At 39.8% G+C, this 19,385-nt stretch overlaps 1 protein-coding gene across 1 annotated transcript; it reads left to right on the top strand.

The window, feature by feature from the left end:
• The first annotated feature begins 4,180 nt into the window (after window positions 1-4,180).
• SNX20 (sorting nexin 20) lies at window positions 4,181-11,920 on the top strand. The gene is made up of 4 exons (XM_071440163.1): window positions 4,181-4,312; window positions 6,375-6,552; window positions 8,162-8,313; window positions 10,873-11,920. Exons 2-4 carry the CDS (start codon window positions 6,387-6,389, stop codon window positions 11,539-11,541), a joined length of 987 nt encoding a protein of 328 aa, XP_071296264.1. The 5' UTR covers window positions 4,181-4,312; window positions 6,375-6,386; the 3' UTR covers window positions 11,542-11,920.
• The last annotated feature ends 7,465 nt before the right edge of the window (window positions 11,921-19,385 follow it).

Below are 19,385 nucleotides of genomic sequence, written 5' to 3'. Positions count from 1 at the left end.
TGTTTGGGTATGTGCAGGGTGGAAAGGACACAGACACCAGCAGGACTTTTTTGGGAACTCCCGAGGAAGCAATGAGATTCCATCTGCTGTGGAATGAATGGTCACACTAATCATTCCCCCTAGTTCCTTAAAAGAAAAATTGCATTTCAAAGTCTCGTTTAATTTTTAAACAATAAATTACATTGAAAATGTATTCTACTAAACAATATACTAAGATTTCTGCCTTCCTGATTTTGCAGAAGAGCACAGAGTAACCCCAAGTCATGCTCTGCTGATCCTCAAGGTGGCTATCTACACACAGCTGCTGCAGCCTCCTCTCCTGGAGCTGCCTTTTGTGCTACTGCAAACTGCATTAACATGTCTGCTAGAAGCCCTGTTTATCCCAAATTTCATTATGTTTACACATTGGGTATAAATAAATCACATGTGGAACATGACTGTAAGTATTAGCCAAAGTACACCATAACTATATGTGAGAAGAAAAGGGGACAGATACATTGATACATAAATATCAGACTTCTTGATAGGAATGACTACATGTAGTGGTCCTAATAAATCAGAACCAACATTTTAAAATATTTTAAAATATTTTAAATATTTAATATTTAAAATTATTTTTAAATCTTCTGTATTCCATGTAATTATGCACTTAATTCAGTAGGAAAAATGACCAACATGGCCCATTGACAAAACCTGTCATTCTGCAGACAGAGCAGTGCTTGTGACATTTAACCCAAGTTAAAATCCTATTGACCCACTGGGCTTGCACTCAGCTCCGTGTCACTGCCAGACCACAGATGAAAGGCAGGCCCAGACTGCTGTTTACTCTAAAGCTCCTTCATACTCCTTTAGAAGTATGAAGGAGCTGTAAAGTGATAACAGGACTTTGGCAGTGTACAATGGGCCTGCTACATCTCTTTTATGTTGAAAACCCTGTCAGTAACACCAGCACGAGACATTTGCCATTAAACAGCAAATGATTTCTTTAAACCACACTCTTGTTAAGAGAGACATGTTTTGTAATAATGAAGTATGGTAAACAAATTCCACTTCCAAATGACACAACACTGTGCAATTACATATTATAGCATAGCATGGAACAGAATTTTGTGCTGTGCCAGGATAGGAGTATGGTATTCATTTATCACAGCATTGCCCCAAAAGTGCAGAATATTCATCAAAACAGATGATTTTTTTTCTGCTAATTCAAACATGGAAATGGTTGGTATTTATCCAGCTGCATTAAAAAAACAGAGAGGAAAGGTTCTTGTAGAAGCATCAAAGACAATATGACTGCACTTTCTAAATATTAGTTATATGATAAAAAGGGACTTGGTAAATATGTCAGGTATTTCTGCCCCCTCTTGTTTGTTTAGGGCTTTTTGTCATTATCTACTGTTCTAATGAATGATTTAGTAAAATAAATCATGTTGAGCTCAATAGTTTGGGGCTTGAGATGGAAAAACAGCACAGGCAAAGTCGCCTGAAGCTGCACTTCTTAGGACAGAAGCTGAAGAGTATTTTGTAATAGGGATATTACAGCAACATTCTTTAACAAGAATAAGACCTTTCTCTGCGTGTGATAAAATGCCAATAAAATCTGCCAGAAAACTGCAGTTCATGTATGACATTGATTTAGCTCTTAAGTTTTCCAGCTGATACCAGCTTTGTAATCTATGGTTAAATATTGTATCTGTCAGGGTTTGTGTAATCTGTCTGATTGGGAAAATGGGAACTGCCCAGATCAGGGTATAAATCAAGGCAGAATGTTTGGCACTGGGGCAGCAGTCCCTTTTGGTTCTTTAACTATCAAAAGCACACAGCCTTTCAATAGTGGCAGGCATCCTATACATGGCATCACAATGCTGGCTCATCTCTTGGCTGCTCACCAAGTTTTGCCCATAAACTTTCCAGTTATTCTTCTTAAAATGAGTCATTTCATCTTAAATGGGTATGGAGGACATAACTCACATGACAGCCACCTTTTATGCACTGCACTGTTATGATTTTAACCTTGCCTCTCTCCTGCATTATTGCAGAGCACATTTCCCATATCCCCTGGTAGGTGCATTATAACACCGTGGTCTTTATGTCTGACAAAGTCAGTGCTCTCACAGAATACAAACTCTGAATGAGCCACTGCATCAGGATCCCTTTTCCATCCCTGAAAATGATAGAAAATGCTTTTCCATTAAAATTTACCACAGTTTTATGAGTATTAAGGTAAATTGATGGTGTAAGTGCACTTGCCTGTCTCTCAGAATGCTTTGCTGCCATTGTGAAAATTTTCTTTTCAACTGCTTAACCTTTACATAATATTTGACTGTTAGAAGCATAGCTGAGAATATAAAAAGAAATATTAGTTATGCATTCTGCTAGCAAACAACACTGTGTACTGCAGTGTGTTTTGCATGTGCTGATCAAGCAGACACTTAGGAAAATAAAATGCTGCCAGACTAACAGCACTGGGTCCCAGTGAAGGACGAGCTGCTGTTTGCACCCAACCTGAGCTCCTGGGAGCAAGATGAGGAGTAGCAGCAGCCTGCCAAACTTGCTGAGGATGTCACAGCTCCTGGGCATGAGGAACACCCTCAGGAACCAGCTGTGACCATAATAGCTGCCTCTATTCAGGCAGGCTGAAGTCTTGTGGAACACCCTTGATTTGTAAATATAATAACACATTTCATTTCTTTTAATCATCCAGGTTAATTTTACTAGAACTTACTTATTCTGAAAAATTGAAAGTAGAGGTCACACTTAATATACTGAAAAATGTACTTCTTTTCTTTTCGCTCTATGAAGAGCAAGACAATAGCATTAAACATCACAAAATAATACACTGCTTTTTGGCAACACATAAATTAACTGTTTCCAAATTCAAAGTTTAGATACATCTGTAAACTGTCAGCATGAGTGAAATACACTGAAATCCCCCTCGGTTTTTGCTCACAATTGTAACCAAACTCATAAATCTAGCTTTAAAGGAATGAGAGTAGTGCCAGGAACCCACGCCTTGTCTGCACTTAAAAGAGTTGGCTGGTACAGCTACACCTTAGAGCTGAATTGGCAAGCATAGATTTCTTTTCGGGTGTAATTTAAATCACTTTTCTCATGGAATGGGCTAAAGTGGCTGAAGGACTCTGCCAATATAACAGCATCCACTCCAGGGCTTTTGCCAGTGGGGCTGTAGCTGCATGCAAGGGATTTTTCATCATTCTGACAGCTATTTTGGCAAAACTCCTACATTTAGACCAAGTCCAAGTTAAAGTTGGCATCGTTTTATGTTGCAAATAAAGCAGAAGAGAAGTATTATCAGTTTATGGCCCTGATTTTACATCATTTCAAATTGTTTGTTCTAAAGGAATGTGTGGGGCAGGATCCATGTGGTCCTTTGGAGGCTTGCCTCCCACATTTGTGCTGCATTAAAATTGCTTGGTTTTTCAGTGGCTGAACTTTGGCAGAGGGGAAACTTACCTTACTAAAAAAAGATAATGTCCATATTACTTACCCCAGGAATAGCTATCCTGATGGTTTAAAGCAAATTTCCAAACTGAAGTGAACTCCAAAAGGAAGCATCTGGGCCAAAGGATATGTGGATTAATACATTATTCTTCTTCATCTTGTCCTCGGTTCAACAGTGAATTTAAACACATATAGGATTAATTTTAGGCACACTCGTAAGCCCATCTCAAGTTTATTAATCATGTCAGATATGATAATGCTCCTATTTGAAATTTAATTGAGCAGATATTTGAAATTAATCATGTGTTCTGCACTATACAGAATCGGGATTTCTCTCAGAAGTGCAAGTTGACACTTGGAGCAAGGCTGTTTGTTGTGATGCCACGTGCATTTTTTTCCTGAACTGGATGTTAAGCCTGTATTTTAAAGACATCCCAAGGGGCATTATTTTTCCGCATAAATACATTTTACGTGCTGAGCTCTTTTCCCCCCTAATCTCCCTTTTGCTAAGAGCGGTTTTTCGGCTTCTCTGCCCGCGCAGGGTAGATTGCAGGGCCTGTGCTGATGGCGCGGTTCGCTGTGGGGGCCTCTCCGGCCCCGGGGCCGCTGCGCTGGCTCGGAGCGGGGCCGGACGGGCCCGGAGGGTTCATGCGCAATGGGGCCGGTGGCACCGGGGGAAGCGTGATCTAACCGAGCCGTCTTCCTTCCTTTTTGTAACACCCAGAATGTGCCCGCTACAAGGAGGCACAGACATCTTCTTTTCGTGCGCTTTGGAAAGGCCGGGTGGGCTGTGCGGGGCCCCGCTCGGAGCTCAGGTGTGCCGCGAGTGAAAGAACTCCGCGATTCCCAGGTGGGTGCTGCGGGGTTTGTGCTGCTTCAAACCCAGGGCAGGAGCTGGAGCAGCACTCACTCCGACACGGAACAGGATGAGCGTCTGCTCAAGATAACATCGTGTGATTTATTGCAGAAGGGTTGTGCTGGGTTGGATTTTTTTTTTTTTTAAATACGGAAAAATAAGTAGTAGCTTAGATAAAAGAGCTTGCCATGAGTTTTAGCTGTGAAAATGAAACTGTTGGCATGAAGTGCAGGTAGTATTCAAGGTACATATATTCAAGGCAGAAAGCTTGTATGTCATAACACCCACTTCTGCATTCTTCTGTTCACAAGTGTGTTAGGTATCCTGGTAAAAAATGTTTTAAAACAGCACAAATAAATAAATAAATGTGTACGTATGTGTATATGTATATATACACATATATACTCATATATATATTTATGAATATAAAACGATGCACATACAAAGTTTTTTTTTCAATGTAAACACAATTTTTCTTATAAAGTTATCCCAACTCATATCCAAGAAAAAAGTTGTCATTTAAATCTGTTTGGCCTTTTTCAGATTCCTCATTTAATCTGCTATATATGCTCTTGTGAAATACGCTCTTTTGTGATTTTCAAAAGACTGAGCAGTTAAACAATAAGTAAGTGTCTATTCTTCACATTCAAAAAGCAGATCATAAGGAGGACTGAAGAACAGTAAGAACTTTTCAAGCTTCCATGATGCTTTCATTAAGGAGGATGACAACATCTGTACACTTACTTGTGCAAGCCAGCCAAAGGATAGGTTTCTGTTAGAGGAACATGGTTTGCACTTCCATTATTTCCAGTGAGGAAAGTAATTTCTTTTCTTTTTATAGCCTTGCAACTTGCCAGAAATCAATAAGTCTGCTGAAGGAGTTTCCTCACCTCTGTATCCAGCATTGCATAACTGTGTGGTAGACGAGCAGAGGCAAAATGATATGTAGCAACAACCCTCCTAAACCCTCCCATTGCTTAATAACTACTGCTTGGGCATTATATTCTTGTAAAACTCTGTTGTTCTGTTATTTGGTTTTCACTTGTTGCCTGAACTGGAAGCAACACTCTACTCATGCTAAGGGAACACAGCACCTTGGCAAAGTTGTTAGGATGTTCTTAGAGCTTTTTCAACTCCTCGTGTTACACAGTGGTGTAACAGGCAGGTTTTGTTTGTTTGTTTAAAAAAACCCCAACAAATCAAAGACTATCATTAAATGTGGAGATATTTAAGCAGCAGAATGGCCGACATGGTCTATAGAGTAGGAGTATATTGTATTAAGCATTTTGTCAGTATATGGTAAAATAGTGGTCCTAGCAGAACAGATCTAAAATAGAACAGTATATCTAGGGTAAAAGAATAAGTAAAAGGAGAATACTTCTGTATAATAATTAGAAAATTCAGATCTCCTTCCACCAAGCCATTGTCAAAGTCAGTTGTTTTGTTTTCACAGTACAGAGACAAGTCTCTGGAGAGAACCTAAAACTGTGAAATATGATAAATACTTTATACTATTTTAGATATCACCCTATTTTTTCCTGCAGGTTGTGATTAAGAACAGACAATAAGTTTTTGAGTCCTGAGAACAGTAAATTTTAGCGGTGTAAGAGAACCAGGCTGCTGGTTATACTAATTATCTCAAAGATTTTTAGTTCATCTGAGCTCATACGTGCAAGCTTGAGGGCAAAATAAAAGGAGGAAGAAATCTGCCCACACTGAAGTTCATGATAAAATTCTCATAGGTAAGAACTGAGTTCCCCATCTAATCTTATTCAACATAACTTCTTACGGTTTTCTTACTTGATTTTAAGCTGAGAGAAAAACATCCAAACACTTTCACTGGCAACAGTAATAGGGATGGTTCTATGCTGTGTAGATATTTCTGTTTATTACTTTAGTTTTATAAAGTTGCACTGATACAAGTTCACAGAGAACAAAGAATGAGAAATGAATTAATAGAATGAAAACAACAGAATGAATAATACAAGAAAATTGCCCAAGTGGATCCTCTAAAGGTGTGGTACTAAGAAATCTCACGGGGTTTGTAATCTTTCAGTGCTAGCAAGCAATGGACCAAGATTCACACTGCACAGCAGAAAGGGAACTGTTGGAAGCTGTAAGCAGAATTACTACATCTTCTACCACAAGTCCATCCGATGAGGAAGAAAATGAACCCAAAGCTGAAATTTCATGTCAAGTGAGAAAAGAAAACCCAGAAAAAGATGACACGCAAGGTTGATGCTATCCTTTAATTTCATTTTTCATCGAGCTGTTTATGGTGTTAATCTTTTGTATTAAAATTTTGCTTCTTTATTGCAGCAGTGGTTCAAAGCTGTACTGCCATACTCCACTGAAAATAGCCTTGAGTACACTTGTAGTAACGATGGAGCAATAGTAAAGCCAATGCTCATCGTGGTGTGTATATACACACTCAGATGTTTCCTTTGAAATGCCTCCTGCTTAAAATGTATCACAGATTTAATTTATACACCAGGAGTGAAAGCAGTGATCCCCAGATGGCTGGTCTTGGAGTGCCCTTTCTGTGCATCACCAATCTGAGCTCCTTGGCACTTTCAGCAAGGACACCAAACTGCTTGAGGCCAATCTCAAACAGGCAGCTCTCACATCCCTTTAAAGAGGCTGCTCTGGACATTCACCATACCTAAGATTACTCTCATCTGTTATTAAATAAAATGTTATCTGTAACCTTAAATATATATAATCTCATCAAGATTTTAAATCTGGAAGGATGTCATAAAAACTACCTCTCCTAGGAAATAGATGCTTTGAGCCAAACCCCCATGGCCTTGATAATTGAAACGGTATGGTCAAATGATTAAGAACATGTAAAAGGGAGGCCACTGAAAGAGTACTGTGGTGCCTCTACAAGTCTATTTCTGCATATTCCATTTCTTTTAACCACATATCTAGCCTATATGGCACCTGATGATATCTATTGTCAGTAGATTTCAAAGACAGAGAAATTGCCTTTTTGAAATTCTACATCAAATTCTCCTGTAAGCAAACTTTCCAGCCAGGTGTCCCATATTTTTTATATGTGCACACACACACATATATATATATACATATATATATATATGTGTGTGTGTGTGTGTGTGTTTATGACTGTGCGAAGAGAGAAAGGGGAAAGGAGGAGGTATATATACACAGATATAGATATATAGATACATAAAAATAAAATTATATATTTTATATATGTGTATATGTATATATATAAAACATATATAACTGAACTGTGCCATCAGTTCAGCTACAGGGAAAAAAAAAAGAGAGAATGTGGGAAATCCTCCTTCAGCTGAGCTGGTTATCCAACTTTGACGTTAGGATATTCATGTTTCCTCAGCTTTCTTCTATTACTGCACAAACTCCATATTTGAGTAGGGTCGGGTTTTGAATATATGTCTGAATTTGCAGCTGCATTGTATTATCTCATCCATTTAGCAACAAAGAAGCCTGGAGAAACATCTGACTCAAAAGACTCAGTCAATATTTCTTAGGGCTACTTCTGGGATGATGAAGAAAATCTCCTGCTCAGATTGTGCCCTAGGTTACAACCTTGACATACAATATTTCGTGGCAGTATGTTCTCTACAATTTTGTATTCTGCAGGTGATATCTTTTCTTTCAAAATTTCAGACCCTAATAGCTCTCCTCAAAGCATCTGTTCCTGTCTATTAGCAGTGATATCACTTATTTTATCAGTCTTTAGGTCTTGCTCTACAGCAACAGAAAATCTAGGCTGTCCTTTCATAACAAATACATAAGAATTTTCTTTCCAAATGCAAAGAATATAATCCTAAATATTAAATATATTGGTTTTAGATTCCAGTGCAACCCTAAGTCCCAACTCTTCAATGACCACTAAGGAGCTTCAGGAATACTGGAGGAATGAAAAACGCCAGTGCAAACAAATCAAACTCCTTTTTGAAATCCCATCAACCAGAATTGTAGAGCACCACTTATCTAAATACGTGGTAAGCTAAGAAATGAATATGTAAGAAGATCATTAATTTTCATTCACTCTGCAGGGGTCTGCACAGCACACAGCAGGCCTCACTACATGAAAGCCTCAGCAAGGGTCAAGTTTTGCAAGCCAGGATTACACTGAGTAGAACCTGTTCTCACTGATTGTATGGGCCTGCCTGGTGGAATCTGCATCTAAAAAAACCCTCTGACAGTGAGTTCACAAAATCTGCTGCAGTGGAAAAGTGTTATCAAATAAATTAGTATCTTGAGTATCCTTAAAACACAGAATTTTGTCAACATTAAGGAAATTCACACCAATGTAAAAATATCTGCATATTTACACTTCCACTGAGCTACCCAGCTGTAGCATCTGCAGTGCATTTGTATAACTTCCACATCAGAGATTTCTCTTAGCACAAGTGCAGGATTCCTTGATGTTCACAAAGTCTAAGGCATCCTCCAGCTAGATGACTTGGGATTGTTCCCCTTCCCTACTTGGAGCTCCCTTAGGTGGCATATTTCTGTCATATTTTTAAGATGAAACATGAGTATGAGGAGTGGGAACAACCAAGTAGGTTGGATTTTTGTATCTTTTTCCCAGTACTGACACTTAGCTTTTATTCCTGATTCTGCTCCTGGCCTTCAGAAGGAGATCTAGACTGAGTGCCTTTTAGTACTCCTGTGAAATTCAGACAGGGATGATTTCCTTGTTTGCTACAGTCTGTGAGATCTGTATATGAAAAATGCCAAGAAGCAGCATTGATGATACTGGGTGATCCAGTTTGGTAGAATTTGAAGCAAGTAAATGTTTTGGAGACTGTCCTTACATCTTGTTGCATGCTGGACACACCTACTTAGCTGATGCTTTTCTTGCATACACCCCTGAATATTCAGCTTCTAAATAGCTAGAAATTGATTTTGTGTAACTGCATAGAGCAAGAGTATCATTCAGCATATGTGCAAATAAACTTAGTCATAAGTCACAAGCCTAGGCAAAAAGATTTACATTACAACAAAACTGAGCCAATTTGAATGACAGTCTAATTAAGTGCTACTTCTTACCTTTTTCATGCACACTCCACAAATGAAAAAGCAAGTACTTGTAAATTATTCACTTAGCTGCCCTTGATAAAATGATAGCTTAAAAAAATTGCTCTTATGATTGTTTTAGAATGCATCAGGCATATATACACTTTTCAGCAGGGAGCAGGACAAAGTATAGGAAAATGTCACAGTGCTTACAAATGAAAAGAGATCAGAGAAGTCAGCTCAAATTTAAAAACCTTTCAAGAAGTGCCTGTAAAGATCATTTATGAAGATTAAAAGAGAGAATTTCTCTTTAAGGAAAAACAAGGAAGAGAATCAGACAGGCATAATGCAAGTACTGGTTTGCAGCCTTCCACAGCAGCAGAGAAAACAACTGGCATGAGCAAAACCCCTCCAGCTCCTGTGTAAATTAATGGGCACAGGGTGAAGTTGGATGTGAACATGGTCATCATCCAAGAGGCCAACAGTCTGTGTCCCTAGCTGGTGTCTGGTGACACAGTTAAACTGGCCCCTGTGGAGCCACCATGGTTTACACACATTAGGGACTGGCCCTTCCTCAGCATCACTGTGAGAAGAGATTATTTGGACAACACAGCACAGAATTTTGCAGCTATTTGCCCAATACAGCACAGCACAGAATTTTGCAGCTATTTGCCCAATAGCACATTTATTATGGTCTTTTTGGGGCTAGTGAAGAGCTGAGGAAAACATGCTCTCGAGCTGAGGAAGACATGCTCCTGTTAAGTGGGGCAGCACAGTTGCTAGCTGCTAGTGAAGGGCTTTGGATATCAGATTGCTGTAGAAATGTTACTTTTTTGGTATTATTTAAATGTGAATTAAGTTTGAATACAGGACAATAATTTAGAGGAGAGAAAAGTATTTGGAGTTGCTCCATCTTATTTTTGCACACACCAGATATATTGCCAAATACTCCCTCTTCTTTCACAGCATGACTAACACCCCAAATCCCTAGGAATGTCTTATACAAAGAGCATTTCTGAATATTATGACCAATGTAAAATAGATTACATTCAATATTAAGTCTGGGAAATGCATTCAGTTCACTGAAGATGATTGATTGCAGCAGCCATGGCTGTTATAAACAAAGCACAGCTACAGAAATGCTTTGTGAGTGTTTTCATGTGCTTCAGTCTGCTGCTAGTTTGCTTCCCAGCACCTTGCAGGATGGGATCTGTTCGTGCTCTCTTTATGTACAACTTACTTATGTGCTAAGCCTAAGCCTGGTGACAGAAGTACAGAACAGCAGGAGGAGGGAATTTTTAGTTTGATGGCTGCAGATCTTTCAGGTCTACACTGAGCATGCACCATAATCCCAGGCAGTAATTGATTTAGCAGCACTGCCATGGGAGTACATGAGATTACACACAGAGAATTGGTGCAGGAGTGTTTCAGCTGGAGGACTGAACAAACACAAAGTCTGCTTTGCTGACAAAATCTGACTGCACTGGGGCTAGAATGGTCCCTTCTCATGCTTATTTTTTCTCTTTGATTGTGTTTAGATGTATAAAATCATCATTTTGCAGACAGGGAGTTTTGACAGCAACAAGTCCATAATTGAACGGCGTTATTCAGATTTTGAGAAACTGCACCGAAATCTGCTGGAAGAATTTAGCGAAGAACTGGAAGATGTAACCTTTCCCAAAAAAACTCTAACAGGAAACTTCACAGAAGAAATAATCAATGAAAGAAAATTAGCCTTCAAGGACTACCTGAGACTCCTATATTCTATGAAATACATCAGAAGATCAAAAAAATTTATTGACTTTTTAACAAGGCCAGAGCTTCAGGAAGCATATGGTTGCCTGCGGGGTGGCCAGTACACCAAAGCTTTGGAAATCCTATTAGAAGTCATTGGGCTGCAGGAAAGGCTGACAAGGGGGAACCCTGTTGCAATTGTCCCTACCCTCTGTGCCATCGTGGTGTGCCACAAGGACCTGGAAAACCCAGCCAGTGCCTTTGAATATGGAGAAAAAGCTCTGTCACGCCTTTGTGTGCACACCAGCCACAGGTATTATATGCCACTGTTAGAAACAATGATCGCTCTGGCATATGAACTTGGCAAGGATTTTCTGTCTTTGCAAGAAAAACTGGAAGAATGGAAGACAAAGAAAGATCCTGTTCGGGTTTTTACCCTGAAAGAACTTGCAGTTCGGGAGTACGTACGGTGAACACAAGAAAAATTTACTGAAAGAGCAAACTCTTGAAAGAATGAGAACTGGGAATTACCTGATTGGGTTGCATAACATTGTATTCATAGGAAAAAAAAAGTAAATATCCTCTGTGTTCAATGGGACATTAACATCTATGTTGGAATAAATTGCATCTACTGTACAGATATGAGGAGTTCCCGAGGAGCACTTTAAGGTTTCTTGAAGGAAATGTGCAAGAAAATAATCATTTATGATTTGGTTATTTTGAACATAGCTTATTTTGTGTGAAAAGTCAGAATAAGAAAATACAATTAATAAAGCACTTGAAAATCTACAGAATGAGGCATTACTTGCTCATGTGGAAACTACTTCCTTTCAAGAAAGGAAAGTCATCCTGTCATCCTCAGACACTGAATGTAGTTTTTCACTCCTCCAGCTGAGGCCTGGTCAAATGGCACTTTGCCATTTCTGAAGATGATGGGGTTGGTGCTGTTCCCACTGAATTCAGCTGCTGTGGGCAGGAGGAGGGGGAAAGTTTACAATCAGCTTGGGTGGGAGCAAAAAATCCAAGTGATGGTCATTCCATCACAGATGGGGGAATACAGGTCACTTTTGGAACTAACACAATTTTTTTATTTTCTGCATTGAAGGCACATTCTGGTTTGCTTGCCTGTCTTGGTAATTTCCCTCCACTTTAAGGTCTCTCCCATACACTTGCTTTAACAATCTGGTAAATTAATTCTCATAAATACTGTAATTAGCTTGTCATTATCTAGCATGGGTCATTATTCTCTGCTGAACATAGTCCACCGAGTACTTTCAGCCCTGTACTTCTGTTACAGATACTACCTGCACCACAATGACATTGTGTATAAATTAGGAATAACTGTATTAATTTATCTCCCCAAGACATGAAAGATTCAGCTAATTGGAAGTGCACTGAAGCTGAAAAACTTTGTTGTGTACGGTTACAAGAAGGATGTCTTGAAAAAAATGCAGAATAATAGGACTGTCTAGGGTGGAAAGTTAATATTTTAAGTAGCTATTAGCAGCTAGGCATTAAACACAAAATACATGGATTATTTGTTATTTGACAATTATTAGTTTTGCTAGTTATACAGAAGTAATAGAATTAAGAGTAATTAATTAATAGACTTAAGGGCTAATCTTCTCACAACATAGCATATTGCAGGACAGTTAAAACGGATCAAAGGTAACACCTTCTTAGAGGATGTGTGAATCAGTAACAAAGCAGTGAGGAAAAAAGCATGTCTGGGGTCTGCATCACACCCAGGCAAGAGGAAGCGTGGCCTTCACACTGCTGTAACTCCACAACAGATTGAGATGAAAAACCAAAAGAATTGGAAAAAAATTATTTCCTCCCTTTTGCCCCCTCCCATCCTTGTGTGCAGCATCCCAGGCACAGTTTTCTTGGATTCTCCTCAGTTTCTATGGGATGGTCCATGAATATCTACCAGCCTCCTTAAAGGCATGTGAGAGCTGCCTGCTTGAGATTGGCCTCAGTTTGGTGTCCTTGCTGATAATTGCCAAGGAGTTCAGATTGGTGATGCACAGAAAGGGCACTCCCAAGGGATCACTACTTTCATTCCTGGTGTATAAATTAAATCTGTGGTATATTTTAGGCACAAGGCATTTGAAAGGAAACATCTGAGTGTGTATATACGCACCGGGATGAGCATCAGCGGGTTAGGGTTAGGATTGGGTTGGGGTGAGGGTTGGGGTTAGAGTTTGGATTGGGCTTAGGGTTAGGCCATGAGGGTTAGGGTTAGGGTGAGACCTTTCAGGTTAGTGTTAGGGTTAGGCCATGAGGGTTAGGGTTAGGGTGAGACCTTTCAGGTTAGTGTTAGGGTTAGGCCATTAGGGTTAGGGTTAGGGTGAGACCTTTCAGGTTAGTGTTAGGGTTAGGCCTTTAGGGTTAGGGTTAGGGTCAGGGCCATTGGGGTTAAGGTTAGCCTTACAGTTGGTGTCAGGTTTAGGGTTAGGCCATTAGGATTAGGTGGTTAGGGTTAGGATTAGGCAATTAGGACTAGGCTGTTAGGGTTAGAGTTAAGTTGTTATGGTTTCCTGAACCCTAACCCTAAGGATAACCCTAACCCTAGGCAGTAAACACAGCCTTGGGCTAAAGCTGGATCCAAGGAAAAAGCTGTGGAGGCAGCCAGGTTGTGGCAGTTTTGGGTTCCCCTTGGGATACCTTTTGCAGCTGCAGTGTGCCTGGAGCTCTGGGCTTTGTGGTTTTTGGACCCCTAAGCCTAGCTGGAACCCTAACTCTAGGCAGAGCAGTAAAATCTGTCCTGAGTGCTGTCTGTTTCCAAAAAGAAATCTGTTGAAGTGGCCATGTTTTGGCATTTTGTGTTCCCCTTGGCATGCCTTTTGTAGCTGCACTGTTCCTGGAATTTACCTAGATTTTATCTGCCACAGACTTTGTCTTTAGTCAGAAGAAGGAACTTAATCTCTGTGCCCCTATTTCCTCCCACAGTACTTCCCCATCAAGTTTCCTGATTCAGGTTCCCCGTACTCATGGAGGGTGGCTGGAGTCAGTCTCCAGCTGAAGGTCTTGAGACCCAAGCTCTGCTCTTGGCAGTGTCCCAAGCCCACTGAGTGACTTTGATCAACTAATCAAATCTCAGATTTCTTTTGAATACCAATATTACTTTGTCTTCTTCTATAAAGCTATATTTTGTTGATATTTCAGCAGTACATTGCAACGTATCATTTTCCCCATTTTACAGCTAGGGGAATTGTGGTGAAAGTAAGAGAAGTGATTTTTCCCAAAGTCTAATGCAGTGGTCTGGAGACCACACTAACTGCCTGAAGAAATACTGAAGCACAACTGGCATCCCAGCTTTGCAAAAAGAGATGTGCCACACTTGTGTTTTCTTAAGTACTTCTTGCATGAACAGCCACAACACAGCTTCACCTGTGCCTGCTGTCTTACCCTGACAAAACTGCCTGAGGTGTCAATGCAAGAGAAAACATTTCTGACTCATTAATATATTTGAAGAACTAATAAGCGGTTGAATAGCAAAAATATTTTAACCACTACTTTATAAAAATAAAAAAAGCAGAAGTTTTGCCTAAGAGATTCTTAGACTATATAAAAAACCTACAGACTTCAGTATCATTTTCCGCAAGAAGGAACAGAAAAATATTTTCAAATACATTTTTTTCAGTTTTAAGTATTTCTTAGAACTTTGGAATTTCTTTCCAGTGCTCTTGTAGCCTAAACAAGAAGAATCCCACAACCACTACAGAGTACTGTATTCATCAGCAATCTGTTACTATCCACTTTTCTCAACAACAGCACACAGTACATCAGAGCTTTGCAGTATGCTCTTACTTTTCCAATTGCTATTCACATCTCTGAAGTATACCTACAACAGATACCAATCCAAGTATAAATTCACGTTTAACTTTTTCCCAGGAAAAAAGATTAAAAAAAAATGCTGTCCAACCAACATCTGCCTAGCATGTCTAACAAACCACAGGCTGCATATAAGTGAGAAAAAAATTTAAATAAAATCTGGGCAGATCATCTCCAAGAGTCCATGGAGAGTTGCATTACGATCTATTGAGCTTTGCCCCATTTCCATATCAATTATTATATCATTTGGGGCATTAAGTAGATAATACTGTTTACACAACTTTCTAAAATAACTAAAGAAGCCCATGAGGATGCCTAGTTACTTATGAAACATATGCAGACAAGATGCTCTCTGTGCAATGCAGCATCTTGTTTACAGGGAATCCTGTGATCTTTATCACATACTTGTTATTAACTCCTGTTATCTGCTGCATCACTGGAGGATAATATTTGCTTTCCTGAATCTTAATAAGGCTAAATACATTTACTGAATTCAACAGATTTGTACAATCAGCATGGGAGTCGAGTTCAGGACACAAGATGAAATCTAGGTTTTGTGGCTGAGACAGCAGCTGAGCAAATCAAATCAAGAATGTTTATTTTTTTTATTAGATCAAAGGCAGGAGCAAGATGTGTTGAAAAACTAAACACAGTTGCAATGGTGTAAAATACTGAATGTCAATTCCCATCTGGATGAGGTGAGAACCCCCAAGAACCAACCTATTTACATTCAGATCCCATTACAACATATGTTCATCACACTTTGTGAATATGTATATGCTCTGTAGATGCACAAGACACAAATTTTCATGTCAGACCAGTAAGAGCTGAGAGTAGCTACATGGAAATAAATTAGGTTATAATGTAGTTGAGGACAGAATAAGTTCTACTGTCTATATAAACAATCTCTATACTCAGTGGATGTGTGGAGGGACAGATGGTTGATGAGGGGAAAGAGCAAGCAAATTTGAATGTCTTGATGCTTAATAAATGCTTTCCAAGTGTTTAGGAAATTCAGGTCAAAGTTACTTTTACAAGAACCTCATGCTTTTATATACATATATATATATATATAGAGAGAGAGAGAGAGTGTGTGTGTGCTAGTTTTAAACATACAACCTTCTTTTATTAGAAATAGGAATACATATGTAACTGTGATTATTCAGAAAAATGCTGCAGAGAAATACACTGGATGATATTCCATATACTAATCTCTCTAAACTAGTGTAATTTAAATATTTTTCATTCCAGACAGTGCGAGATTCTGTGATAACCGATAGGAAACATTAAAGAATTTTACTGAAAATGCAGGACTTAAATCCCCACTGTTTTTCCCGGGTGGCAGCGATTGCTTTATGTGCCCTGGCAGGGCTGCAGTGCCACTAGATGGAGCCGCAGCATTTTCAGGAGCTCGGGACCCTGCAAGCTCAAGGGAATGGAGCAGAGAACTTTTTTTAATGACTTGAATTTTATTTAAAAAAAAAAAATCTACTCTAAAGTCTAACATTTAAATTTTAATATGATTAAACTAAATATATATCTCTCAGCTCCATTGTGGGTTCAGAGTGTAGCGCCTTGCTTTCCAGCTGTCCTTCAGGACAATTTACCACAGCCCTTTATCAGGCAGAGCTCTAGGAGCTGGCTGGAAAGCTGAAAGGGAAAATGTTCTTGCAGGCTTTTAGACCTGGTGAGTTCAAAGCCAGAATCACTGCAGCGTCTCAGTTCCTACAGTACCTTTTCCTTCTGATCAAAAGGAACCAAGTAAAACTCACAACTCTTAAAAGAACTATCAAATAATGGGGGGAGGGAAGTAAAAATAAATGGGCCCATAATGCCTTCTGAATAGTGCTGGGGAAAGTTCAATGACTCCATTTCAAAAAGCTGCACTCCCAAGTATGAAAATGAGATCTGATTCTGTTTTGAGTGCAACTACTATAAAATACATCTGTCAATTTGTGTACAGGCAGAAATATACTGCAAACAGTATCCATAGCCGTGTTTTGATATTGAGCGTTGTCCTCTGGTTGATAACATAGAAGGGGAAGAAATGGTGACTAAACCCAGACCATAGTTCCCAGTCATCTCCTTTATCTGTGCTTTAAGCTGCAAAACACCAAAATTTGGTTTTGGAAGCAGCCCCTGATCCCCCAACAGCTCCAGCATAGGCCTGCAGTTCCTTGAGTCATGCTAATGATTTTTATCAAGTTGCTGGGATGGCCTGGATTTGGAGAGTGGCTTCTCCCCCCCTGACTGCCAGCTGCAGACCAGAGTTTGAAAGCAGCCTCCCCCTGCATCAAGATATTTTTTTTCCAAAAGGTTTCTGCAGAATCTGCTAGCTTTTAGAAACAGCATGAGGGAACCGGGCAGTCCAGAGGCAGTAAAAAGCAGGAAGACTTTGCCAAAGTCTTTGAAAGAATAGTCTCAGGAGGTGAAATCTTTGAAGGGGTGTCTGCCTTCTTCCTATTCAGTTTCTTCCAAAAATCATGGAAGGAAAAGAAAAAAAAAAAGGAAAAAAGATACAGTGCTTTTATAGTGCTTCATATGTTCAGAACATTTTATAAATACTGGGCAAGATTAATCCAGGCTTTAAATCTGCATAAACCTTGGCAAAGGGCTCTGGTGCCCATGAGATTATAAAGTCTGCCATGAAACTAAATTGTGATCATCAAAAAAGGAGACTCAAAAAGGTGTAGCCAGGAAAAAAAGATTATTTTTGAAACAAGAAGACAGAAAAAAATCTAAGAAGAGAAACCAATGGTTGGTCACTTGCAGTAGGGTGTAAGTTTTCATTCATTTCATCTCCTTTGGAGAGCAAAGAGTCATGCAGGTCTTTATGTGAAAAGCAGTACCCCAGAGAGACTGACGGTGAAAACTGGTTTTTGTTTATACATTTATACTTTTCTTATCCTAAGAAGATAGCAGTGAGGATACTTGGCTATAAGTAAACATAAACAGCAGTGTTAATTATAGTCTTCACAAGCAGCAGTAACCCAACTAACTTATTCCTTGATTATTATGCCCCATGTTCATCTGAGTGGTCCACGTAGCAACTGTAAGAGGCTTGATTTCTACTGCATCAGAATGTATTTTACACATACTTAGATTTGAAATGTATTTAAAATTATGATTTGTCCTGCTGTGCAGCAGCTTAATGATAACTGACCTAATTTGCCATATAAATCTTCTGTATAGGAAAGGAATTCATTTTCCTTCTGGAAGGCAGAGCACTCTGAAACAACCTTTGTTTGCTGCTGCCACCCCAAGCCCCTTCAAAACTAAGGTAAGAGGCAGAGGATGAGGGAAGAAGGATTCTAAGGTAAGAGGCAGAGGATGAGGGCAGAAGGATTCTTTATCTCAGCACGTTTTCCTTGTGCTGGCCACCAATGCTCACAATAGAGAGGATGAGGGAGCAGTAAACACAGCAAAAGCATCGAGTGGAAATCTGAGACAAAGCACAATTCCACAGCTAGAGGAACCACTGCCAGAGGAACCAAGTGCTAGAGCTGGGCAGACTGTGCCACTGCAGAGGTTCAGTCATTCCCCTGGATGCATTTGTAGCTGCTATTTTGCATTTGTAGCTGCTATTTTGCATTTGTAGCTGCTATTTTGCATTTGTTTCACAACATCACTGTGTGGCTCCAGAGACCTCTCTGCTCCCTCCTCCATCCCATTCTCTCTGCCTCAGACACTGCAATTATATTTGGAGCAAAATAGATTTACTAGCTATGGGAAGGTCTCTAAATCTAGAACATTGACCATCTCTCCCCCCACCACTGCCTAATTTGACAATTGATTCACTACAGCACACAGACAGGACTGGCTGCAGCAGGACAAGCCCCAGAGGTGCCCTTAGCTTCCCAGCTGACCTGTCCTCAGGCCCAGATGGAATTTATAGTCTGAATGCATTCCCTCTCCACACTTTCTCTTCTTGTTTTGCTAAACTTCTTACTTTCAAAACAGCACACACAGCCTTAGATACCCAAAAAGCTCAGCCTCTGAGCTTTTTTGACACATACAGGCTCCCTGCCCATCCTGCAGTACAGCTCAGCTGCACCCTGCAGTAAGTGTTCAGCCACAGTCTGGGCCATAAAGTATTGAAAGCACATCTCTACAGAAAACTCAGCTTGCTTGATCTATTAGCTATGCTTACAAGGGCTTATGTCTCCTTGTACTGATGCATTTAAAAATCTGACTTTACATATTTTAACATTCTTCCTTGTAACAAATGCCAGACTTCAAATACTGTCTTTCCTAACAGTGCAGCTGTAAAATGTCTCTTCTTCACTGCCTTTAAAGGTTTTCCTGCCTGTTGAAGATGACCCTGAAGCATCTGCACTGTTCATGCAGTGGCCATGATTTGAGGTTGCCACTGATAGCCTTTGTCTCACTGCTCAGAAAGCAGCAGGGACAAGCCATGGAGGTGGAATTCCACCAGTCTGACCTCCAGGACAGGCAGAGCTGTTACCAAACATTCAGGACC

This window comes from Agelaius tricolor, unplaced genomic scaffold (genome assembly GCF_023055355.1).
Source record: "Agelaius tricolor isolate 1412-34295 unplaced genomic scaffold, bAgeTri1.0.p SCAF_15, whole genome shotgun sequence".
NCBI lineage: Eukaryota > Metazoa > Chordata > Aves > Passeriformes > Icteridae > Agelaius > Agelaius tricolor.
This window is presented reverse-complemented; position numbering and strand designations above follow the sequence as displayed.